This window comes from Rutidosis leptorrhynchoides, chromosome 2 (genome assembly GCF_046630445.1).
Source record: "Rutidosis leptorrhynchoides isolate AG116_Rl617_1_P2 chromosome 2, CSIRO_AGI_Rlap_v1, whole genome shotgun sequence".
In the NCBI taxonomy this organism is placed as follows: Eukaryota; Viridiplantae; Streptophyta; class Magnoliopsida; order Asterales; family Asteraceae; genus Rutidosis; species Rutidosis leptorrhynchoides.
Genome location: NC_092334.1, coordinates 126,867,759 through 126,879,020, shown reverse-complemented (window position 1 = coordinate 126,879,020; position 11,262 = coordinate 126,867,759). Strand labels below are relative to the sequence as shown.

The window sequence follows — 11,262 nt, the reverse complement described above, 5'->3', positions numbered from 1 at the left end:
CCCTCAACGATAAAAGAGGCAACTTTCATAAAATGAACAACCCTTCAATGCTACAAAAAGATGTCGAAAAACATTCTTTTTTACAAAATATATCAACTAACTTTTAAAGAAAAAAGGGAACGTTAAAAGAAGCAACTTTCGCAAAAGGAACAACCTTTCAATGTTAGATGTCGAAAAAAATTCTTTTTTACAAAAAAGATCAAGACTTTTTTTTTTAACTCGCATTCAAAACGGAGCCCCCGGCGCGAAGCGAGGGCTCCACAACTAGTTTAGACTATATTGTGCAAATCATCCATGTGTTTATCACTTTTTGCTGTTTTCATCCCTCTTTTTAAAAAACTGCAATAGACATCCTTAAATGTATAAAAGTTTCCCATTTTCATCCCCGCCCCAACAAACATGAACTCTCAGGTTAGATAAAATTATGTTGTGATCCCTGTAGTTTACATAAAACTTCAAGCAAACCCTTTACTTTTTTCAGATTTCTCCTTCATCTTTTTCAAGTCCCGAATCTTTATCTTTTTCCATTGAAACTTAAATTAAAGCTTAACTAACTCCTCCACTAATCCCACTAACATAAAATAAATAAAAATGTTAAATGATCTATTCCGTTTTTAAATTAGGTTAAAATTTATTTAATTAATTAATTGGTTTCTAATACCTAAATATCATTATATCAGTACTTAGGGTACCCAGGGAGTGCATGTATATCATACTTGAATTCATATATCATTTAATACTGTTATAAGGTATAACATATAATATTGCTTTGAGCTACAAGGATTTAATTGCTACAACAAACTTCATACCACCAATAATACTCCGTACAACAATTGTCTACTTCTTCGTAACTTTATGATACAAATACATCTCTTAATTGGGGCATAAAAACACTGAATATGAAAACGATCTTTTGGTTGTTGGGTCTTCTGAATTATTGGGTCCTTAAACGATATGTTTGACATCATCGTACTATTAATCAACCCGTTGATAATGAACAATCCTTGCTAGGCGCAAGAATGTCGTATCAACCGCTTGGATAGTTTCCTGAGTGTCCAAAAGAAATATTTATAAATCTGCATAAATTGTTTACTGTGACATTTCATCAAACAGGCAATGGGCACTTGATAAACTGCAAACATAAGTCCTCTCTTCTTTAGTATTCAATCCATTTAAAAATTATCAAATCAATATAAACTATAAAATTTCAACAAACGATAGTCTTTTATGAAAATCAAAGAACAATTCAAGTTAAATAAACCTACCAACACACATGAAGAAAACCCAAAAGATAAGTTTGAAACAAACTATATTGAACTCAGCTGATCAATAAATTTCGGTAGCCATTAAGCAATTGTGTAATTCCACATATTTAACACTAGTTTTTATTCATAACAAATATGAGATTACCGAGTACCTGTAGATAATTCATCATCATCATGTAATGGAGTAGAAGTATAAGATGATTAATATGATATGCTTAATGAAGAAGATAAAGCAGATGATTGAAGCTGTAATATAAAATTTCAAGAATCGAAATACCTAATAGACTTTGTTTTTGCGTTTGACTTATTTGGGAACTACTCTGGAAATCTGTTTGATTAGCTTAACTGTGGAATACACAAGAAAAGTTAACCTGGGTGAAGTTTAGGTTAGTGATAAAGATTTTAATGGAGGTTTTAGTTAGGTTTAATTAGGGTTTCTAATTGAAGAAGATAAGAAGACAAAAGAGAAATCTTTAAAGAAAAGGTATTTTTTTTTTGGCAAAAAACAAGAATGAAATATATTAAGACTGTTCACACAAATGTGAAAAACCAAGCAATAGAGAGATGGATCGAAATGGATTTACATATGCCTTAGCTCATATCCATTCAATCATATCACATAAAAAAATACAGTAGCATCTCTAAAAAAACAAAACAATAGCATTCAACTCAACCATTGCAGTTGCTTCCTGTTAAGTTAGCCTTTTCAAACATTGAATCCTTACAGAAGAGACCATGGTTGTGTCGACCATATATAAAATTGATGACTTGGGCACATTTTTGCATTTAACAAGCCATTGGAAGACTTTAAACACAACTCCTTTAGAAAATTCCATTATAAATGAAGGCAAGACCCACTTGATAAATCCACCATTCAACATCAACTTCTCACAGTAGCAACCATGATGAGAAATCCACACTTAAAGAAAACCCCTTATCACTTGAAGGAACCAGTCGAATAACATACAGATTACTAGGATCATTAACTAAAACTTCCAACGTTGTGTTTATAAAGTGTATGTGACATTCTACAAACAAATCCAACGCAATTGAGATTCCTAAATTTCAACCATAAACCCATATCTCAACTATATGCAAAACCTATAAACAGTATACTTCCATCAAGAGATTACACCCCAACTCAAAACATTCAACAAAAAGTTTGACCCAAAAATTTAAAATGAATTTAGACTTGATCCAACCGAAAACTAAAGTAAAAACAAAATCGACCCATATCCCTACACCAACAACAATTATGACCGATATCCAAATTACCTTCACAAACTAGACTCGGATCACACCAACAGTAGCAATTATAGCCCATAAGAGAAATCAAGTGAAAAGATAACCCAAATCCTAACAACTTCATCTGATAAAATCCATGATAATTTTCAATGTCTGGTGGCTTTTTCATCACTATCAAACATACCTTCTAAGAAATTGTAATAAACTTCATCCTGCTTTTCTTTCTTAGAATTAAGAAGTTTACCTTTTACTTTAATAGGCTTGTGTGGCATGGACTTCATTAGGCTTTTACCTTGAGCAACAGAATTATTGTCATTCAATCTACTTTCCTTCTCCAACTCAATGTCCTCATTCAAATCACGAGATTTAAACTTCTTGCATTTATTTCCCTTTGAAGGGCTTCGTTGAACAGACCCTGTATCCTTATTGTCTTTTGAGGATGATTTCACTGCATTTTTCTTGTACTGAGCACAAGCTGAACGACAATCAAGAGTAGGGCAATCATGTTTGTCTTGCTTTTGATGTGAGAATCTTGCAGCATGGAAGAAAGAAGGCTCTATTGGAACTTCAACATCGAATGCAGGGGTTGACTGACCAGGCCCATTAGAATTGGGCTTGTTAATAGGGCTTATTTTATTCAAAGTTGTTTCATTAACAGTACCACTAAACCCCTTATCACTGATAGGAGTAATAGGAGTGCCCACCTTTTCTGTATTGTTACCAACAGAAGATACATTTGCCTCTGCAAAGAAAGCACTATCTAGGTTGACTTTGAGATTATGTGGAGAATCTCTAATAACAGGAACAAAATCAGTCCCCTTTATGGGTACACTTGCAGCTTTTTTCACCAAAACAACCCCCTTGTATTTTTCATAAACTTCAAGATTTAAATTGGAAGATGTGCCCTTATCCAATGGATCTTTGCAATTATCCACCGAATCCTTTTCAGATTCAAAATTCAAATTTTGCTTGGTCTTATCTGGTATCGGAGTGGAAACGGGGGCTACCGGTGAATCAGGTCCATTCAAGCCTGTGTCTTCAATGTTGGGACCTTCATCATCATTGTTGTTACAACCCCCCTCATGACAACTTACATTATCGTCAATTGAATTATTAACATCATTCAAAAACTGATCAACATCATCAGTTTCAATAACCGATATAGGATTGAAGTCCAATCCCACTTCATGTGCCCATAAAGAAATCTTCTTGTTATCTTTCGACACTGTAAGCGTGACTTTAGTAATTACAGTTGGAACAAACACTTCCATAAAAATAAATAAGGAACCTGCTTGCACCAAATTATGTGATGCTTTTGGAATAAATAAAACGTCTCCTAAACCTTGAACTGTTGCGTAAACGTTGCCCATGCATCCATAATCAATAGGGATACCTCGAACCTCAATCCATACAACCCTCGAGTATACACCTCGTCTATTCGCCATTGGAATTATCTTAAGGAACTGCTCACATCCCGTACCATAAAGCGGACCTTGACACATGTTTTTGAAGCTTACCGAGTCAATGCCTCTAACAATACACCCATATTTACCCCATAAACTACATTTGTCAATTCTAGCATTCCTGTCAACAAGCCATTTAGCGAGTTTGGTTTTAGAGAAATCAACTTTATCAATGATGAGGACAGTCCTCTCCATGCCATCATTCACTTCATCATTAATTTGAAGCTTTGAGTACATCTGTTTGGCCTCTTTTTTAGAATTGAATTTATCCCCCTGTTTGTGGTAGTTTGTTCTAGTGTTATTTGCATAACTAGTTTGTTGCTTGTCGAATTTAGCCATGCCCATTCTAACTCTATTTCCCAACAAAAATTTCCCATTCATCATCTTAAATGCGTCTTCAGCTTGTTGGCTAGTTGCGAATTTAATAAAGGCAAAGTTTCGACCAAACCTCCAGGCTATATTTTGAATCCAGCCAAAGCCCCTGAAGGCTGCACTAATTGCCATCGGCTCTGTTCCTCTTGCCAGATTACCCAAAAAAACCGTAGATACCTTCCGTAAATTGCTTCTTTGGTAGCCCTCGTTTGGGGTTGACCGCTCCTCCGACCTAGACTTATTAGCAGGAGAGAACCCAGCAACGACCTCAGCGTACGTACCATGATGAACAGGTGGGGGTGGCGGAAGTGGTAAGGAATTTGGAGTGGAATTTGAGTGATTCTGATTAGGAGAGGAAACGGAAACGGAAAAGGGTGGGTTTGGTTGAGAGAGAAAAGGAAGTTGTTCGGTCATTCTGATTTTTTCTCTTAAAGAAAAGGTATATATAAGGGTGTTGCATGAAATTTAATGTAAACTACAGTGACCACTCACATAATTTTTTCTAAATGGGAGAGTTGAGCAGAGATGAAAATGAGAAATTATTATATATTTAAGGATGTTTATTGCAGCTTTTTAAAAGAAGTGATGAAAAGGGCTAAAAGTGATAAACACAAGGACGATTTAGATAATTTTGTCTTTTATTTATATTGTTTCTGTTTTTTGCCAAAAAAATAAAATAAAAATGATAATATGTTTTTTTTTAAGCAAGAAAACTCTCATATGAACGAGCATATTGGCTCCCCATAGAAAGTAAAACCTCCGGTAATCAAGCACCCCGAGCGCGAGACCTGTTACCGAGTGAATTGCACATTATGCGCACGCTCCAGTCACACTCACTTTTTGAATAATTTGACATAGCCAAGGATTGAATCCGGGTGGTGTATAATTTGGTGGCAAGCATGCGTGCTTAGGCCACTCCCTATCGTAACTAAACTATTCATCCTCTTAACCTTTCACATCATCGCCACATCAACACCAATATTCTATAACTAACCCATAATTAAACAATCTCTATCATGGCTAAAACAATAACCCTCTTAATATACAACGTACAAGCAATAAAGCATTAAGTCCAACAATAAAAAGCCATTGGAATCCACAAATCTATAACTAAACCTCATACTTCCATTAAATCCATGGTGAAAGCGGATAACTAAAGCGGATAATTACGGGTAATGACGGGTAATGAGCGGTTAACTAACGGATAACTAGCTATAGGGAGTGGTCTTAAAATTAATATGTTATTAATGAGGAAATCATTATAAATTTGACTTTTAGAGCTGTATATTTATCAAATCAAATCGCTTTAATTATTTACGATAAAAAAACGTAACAGTCACCCAAATAGAACTTTCAAACCCACACCAATCCAACCAAAGACCGTCTATATTTCCGCTTTATAAATCGCAGTGATCATCGGCTCAAATAACACAATCTCACTGCCTTTTATTTCCATTTCTACACTACTATCTCTACCATTTCTAGGGTTTTATAATATCCACATTCTCTTTTTATATTAGATTCGGATACTGAAAACAGTAAACAGGAATGTATAGTGGTTCAAGTGACGGTGAAGGTCACGATGCATCGTCGGTGGCCTCTCGGAAGATTCCGCCGGCGTCTTCTATGCTGTGGGTCCGTAATCTTCGCCGTTACATCGGATCTGGTGCCGGTCTCGGTTCTGAAGCCCTAATGGGTACTTTTCATCCCTTTCCCCCAAATTTTTCATTATTGTAGCTCTAAATCTAATTTCAAACTCGTATATATATGTATGTAGTACACAATTGAAATTCGGTGTATGTAAAGTAATCTAACAGCTTGTAAAGTCTGTAATTATGATTGATGATTTTGTACTGTTCTATAATGTTCTCTGGTTAAAATGTAATGCTGATTTTTTTTTTTTTTTTTTTTTTTTTTTTGGTAAGTGCTAAGTTGAAGTCTGAACTAAGCATTAAGAGTCAAGTCATTGGCAATTGTAGATGAGTCTATTAAGAAGCGTTTATTTACATATGAAAAGTTGTATTTTTGTGTTTTATTTTCATCTTTCTCATGCTTTTATTCTATTCATAATTGGTGATTTGATATCATTATCAATATCAATTTTCTATCACTAGCTATCTAACTTGCATGTACATGCCTCATTATGCAGAGCTTGAAACAAAAAGAATATTGCTTGATATGTTTAAAGAGAAGCAGCAGAAGAGTGCAGAATCTGGCACAATCCCAAGTTTCTACAAGAAGGTTTTGATGATGTTTGTTATTATTTCTAATCTTCTCGTTTTTGTATTGACGGTTAATATTATTTTTTTATGACAATCAAGTATAAGGTTGACATGAATGCCATATGATATCTTGTTCACGATATTATAGCTGCACTACACTTGTCCATATTTGGAATTTTTGTTCATATCTAGTTATCAACTAACCCTCGCGTCTAATGTTTATTTATCAGAAACCCGAGGACGGTTCCATTAGCCATAGAGTCCAAAGGTTGGCAAAATATCGTTTTCTCAAGGTAATACCCTTTTACTCGTTATGTTTTTATGCAATTACTTATGTAACTTAGCACATGTCTAGCTTAAACTTACAACGCAAATGTCATTATATTCGTTAGTGTTTTCAAGTTTCGTTTTGCAGGTCACTAGTGAATTCCCTGATTTGTATCTTAGTTGTTTTTATATTGTTAGGGTTTTGGAGGTATGAACTTATAGTTATGATTTGTTGATGCAGAAACAATCTGATCAATTGTTGAATGCTGATGATCTGGATGCTATGTGGGTTTGCTTAAGAGAAAACTGTGTTATTGATGATGCCACTAGCGCAGAGAAGGTATTACTCAGTTTACATGTCTCATTTCTTAATTCTTGTTATCTCACACACGCGCGCACGCATCTGTTTGGTGTTATTTTGACTGATTGCACATTTGCACCTGTCCACAAATCAAAATTTTCATAATTATGTTACATGTGTCCCTATTAATTTTGCTTTTATGTTTATTGTTACATTATTCAGATATAATGTTGTTTTTTCTTATTTCTAGATGAACTATGAAGACTTTTGCCACATTGCCTCTGTTTGCACAGAACAGATAGGCCCGAAATGCCGTCGTTTCTTTAGCCCTTCAAATTTTATGAAGTTTGAAAAAGATGAATCAGGAAGAATTGCTATTTTGCCCTTTTATCTCTATGTTATGCGCACGGTAAGTTTTATTCTATACGTCCTCGCTGTAAATCTGCTATTGTATAAAGTTATAGACTTGTTTAAGTTCAGAATTTTTACCACCATCTTTTGTATTGTATATAGCGTTGATAGAATGGTTCTTTCATTACTCTGTACATTAAAATACACAAACTTGTACACGGATATTCTCTTATTTAGGCTCAAATTGATCTAAGTTAGCTTGATGTATATATGAATCTACATGTACAGGTTTCTCTTACTCAGGCCAGAATTGATATGAGTGAGCTGGATGAGGATTCTGATGGTTTCCTTCAACCTGCTGTATGTACTTTTTTATTTGTACATTGAGTGATCCTTTTTTTCATGGTTATTCCTCATTTGTTTTTTTTCCTGTGAATATGGTGTTATTTTCCTAATTTTTATTGTTTTACAGGAAATGGAAGCTTATATCCGAGGTCTTATTCCCAATTTGGCTCAACTACGTACTATGCCTGGTGCTTTCGTTCAAACATATTGTCGGATTGCTGCACAGAAATTCTTCTTCTTTTGTGATCCCAATAGACGAAGTTCGTTGAATCCTTATTCTATTTATATTCCGTTTTAGATTGCATGCAGATACAAGTTTTATTTTTCTTTGTTTGTGTATAACGAGCTACTTTCAGATCTCTTCTCAACTTTCTATGTGGTTTTCATTTTTAAGTATCTAGATATTGAGTCTCTTTGCAAATTTGCAATTTGTTCTCCATGATATAAAAATTGATGATGTTTTTTTTTTTTTTTTTTTTTTTTTTACTTTTATTCAATTTAATTTAATTAATTATTCTACAGGGAAGGCATGCATAAAGAAGGTGCTGCTTAGTAACTGTCTTCAAGAACTAATGGAACTGCACCAGGTAATATTTCAGCCATAGGCGTTTGCTGGCGGTAATCGTATCAAGTTAATGAAAGAACATTACATATGTGATTGTATTAGGTTACAAATACACACATCAAGTAAAAACTAACTACAAAAATATTGAAATTGCTAAACACAAATGGCACACTTAGTTTACAGAGTTGGCTATTCATACAACACTTCACTGCATACGATTTCTGAACCTTTTCCTTTGAGCGTATTCTACCATATTCACTTTTTCACTAACTAGTTCTCGAATATTTGTCTAAAAAATTGAAGAATGTTAATTGCCAAACGTTATCTTACTGTTCGCAATTTTTGCATTGCTAATCATAATAGGAAAGTGAGGAAGAAGTTACTGATACTGAACAGGCTGAAAACTGGTTTTCACTTACATCTGCACAGCGTATATGTGGTGAGTATTCTTCGTTAGTAATTGTAGCACTTACGATATTCATATCTTTATCTTATGCAATGGCCATTATTGCAACTTGTATCACTATATCATTATATATAGTCTAAGCTGTTGTCTGTGGCTTATGTTATTTGTCTCCAGATATGTTCCTTGCCCTTGATAAAGATATGAATGGTGCATTGAGCAAGCAGGAACTTCGAGAATATGCAGATGGAACACTCACAGATATTTTTATTGAGAGAGGTAAGATTTAACTAATTTTTGGTTTCAAATCAATGTTCAAATATATATGAGCCACATGTTTGAATCTATTGGGTAATTGGTTTAGTTTTACTATTTTTACTCTACAATTACCTCCTGAATTATCTTTTTGTATGTTCCATCTGCAACCTAGTTCTTCTTTTTACAATGTAACCAACTTTTATGCAGTAATTTATTCACATGCGAATTTTAATATATTTTAAATTCCCTTAATAGCTTTTGACGAGCATGTGCGGCGTAGTAAAAGTGGGAGCGGCAATACTCGGGAGATGGACTTCGACAGTTTCCTCGACTTTGTTTTAGCCCTGGAGAACAAAGATACTCCAGAGGGAATAACATATTTATTCAAATGTCTAGACCTCAATGGAAGAGGCTTTCTCACAACTGCCGATATTCATACACTCTTCAGGTAACATGTCCTGCACTTCTATTTTAATTTCAATCGGGCCCTACGTCCTTTAAATGGGAAGTAAAGAAGGGGAGCATTTAAAGTTGAAATGTTGCCTGATATACCCTTCCCACATCAAATACAAATCTCTACTTTTCCTGCTTGTTGTTCACGAGTTATGTTCACAAGCCTCCGGACTACGAGATACACATCACCATATACGACTTAACTATTCTAACTGAAAATGTTCTTAATTAGTTTGAATCAGTTAGTGTTAACAAATTATGCTTTAACATGATAATCAAGGTTGCAAAACTCATTAATCGAACTCGGTTGCGACTTTGGAGGGAGTAATCGGGCAACTGGGGTATTAAGCGATTGAACTTTCTATACATTCAAAATTTCAAAATTATGTGTAAATATAGAAGAAAACCATAAACATAAACTTTTATATAATTGTCTAAAAACATAAACATAATTATTCATTTGTTCAAAAACTATAAAATTCTTGGTTTAAAATCGTATTAAAATGTCGAGTTTGACTAACAAATCCGATGTTGACCCATTAACCGACATTGACCGATTGATTAAAACGGACTTTGGAAAATTGGATCGGTCTGTTTTTTGAAAAAAGTAATCGGGATTTTTCACAACAGTGGTCATAATATATTGCGTACGTTGGAGCTCCCCTTTATTTGTAACAACATATTTTTGCTTGCATCGAATTCAGAGATGTGCATCAGAAATGGATCGAGGGTGGAAATTACGAATTATGCATAGAGGATGTTCGGGATGAAATATGGGATATGGTGAAGCCAGCTGATCCTCTTAGAATCACACTTTCAGATTTGTTATCCTGCAAACAGGGTGGAACTGTTGCCAGTATGCTTATAGACGTACGTGGTTTCTGGGCTCATGACAACAGAGAAAACCTTCTACAAGAAGAAGAAGAACCAGAAGAAGAATAGATCATTTGCCATATATGCTTATGTAACGATAACCATTACATTATTAACATCTTGTACGGTTTTTACAAAGCAATTTGTGTGTCCTATGTAATATAGATAATGATAATGATGTTGACCGAGTTGGAAATTGTGTGATGTTTTAGTACCATTTGAAAATTTAAGCTTTGCTAAAATGTACTTCATACTTGTGTGCAAAATTCATGTTTAAGTACCATTGGAATTTTAAGCTTGCTGGTTGGTTGCCTGGTTCACCCCTTTGCACTTGTGCATTGGGATGAGGCTATGAGGATCCTTTTGCACTTGTGCATTGGGATGAGGCTATGAGGATCCTTTTGCACTTGTGCATTGGGATGAGGCTATGAGGGTGGGGGGAGGTTTCAAGTTCGAGTCTATCCCCTTAAAAATATTCGTATATTCGTGAGATTTATTTCCTGAAAGCCGGATTGCCTCCGGGGAAGGTTAGACTGACCCGTATTCAGGATCCAGGTCTGACCGCCTGCCTCTTGGGATGGTATAAGGTTTGGATCCTTGTAATGCGGTTTGTGTTTTCTGCTCAAAAGAGCGTGCGTACGTGGCAAATGAGAGCATTCGATGTCAACAACTTGCCTTTCAAAAAAAAAGAAAAAAAAAAGAATGTACTTTATGCTTTTGTGCAAAATTCGGCTTTCTTATTGAGAATGTTATCCGAGCTAATCGCAGTTACTAGAATGCTATTCACAAAATCATGTGCATGTAGATGCATCCTATCATATTAGTAGTTCAACTTGCAGTTGCACCTAAATGAGACTGTTATTGTAAACAGTCGCATGC

General features: G+C 34.8%; 1 protein-coding gene and 1 non-coding gene across 2 annotated transcripts; both read left to right on the top strand.

Annotated features, from left to right (window-relative positions):
- Nucleotides 1–5,674: 5,674 nt before the first annotated feature.
- LOC139891373 (probable serine/threonine-protein phosphatase 2A regulatory subunit B'' subunit TON2) lies at nt 5,675–10,634 on the top strand. Its single transcript, XM_071874340.1, has 12 exons — nt 5,675–6,041; nt 6,495–6,586; nt 6,798–6,860; nt 7,076–7,174; nt 7,386–7,544; nt 7,775–7,846; nt 7,959–8,091; nt 8,354–8,418; nt 8,760–8,835; nt 8,977–9,078; nt 9,313–9,505; nt 10,215–10,634. Exons 1-12 carry the CDS (start codon nt 5,894–5,896, stop codon nt 10,450–10,452), a joined length of 1,440 nt encoding a protein of 479 aa, XP_071730441.1. The 5' UTR covers nt 5,675–5,893; the 3' UTR covers nt 10,453–10,634.
- LOC139895412 (small nucleolar RNA snoR104) lies at nt 9,574–9,695 on the top strand. Its single transcript, XR_011775864.1, has one exon. It is a non-coding gene; the product is annotated as a small nucleolar RNA snoR104 (small nucleolar RNA).
- Nucleotides 10,635–11,262: the final 628 nt, after the last annotated feature.

Excerpts from the sequence above, each read along its gene's own strand:
- LOC139891373 (XM_071874340.1), top strand. The coding sequence starts at position 5,894 with ATGTATAGTGGTTCAAGTGACGGTGAAGGTCACGATGCATCGTCGGTG. Across the intron at positions 6,042-6,494 it reads CGGTTCTGAAGCCCTAATGG|AGCTTGAAACAAAAAGAATA; the intron begins GTACTTTTCATC and ends CTCATTATGCAG. Across the intron at positions 8,836-8,976 it reads ATCTGCACAGCGTATATGTG|ATATGTTCCTTGCCCTTGAT; the intron begins GTGAGTATTCTT and ends ATTTGTCTCCAG.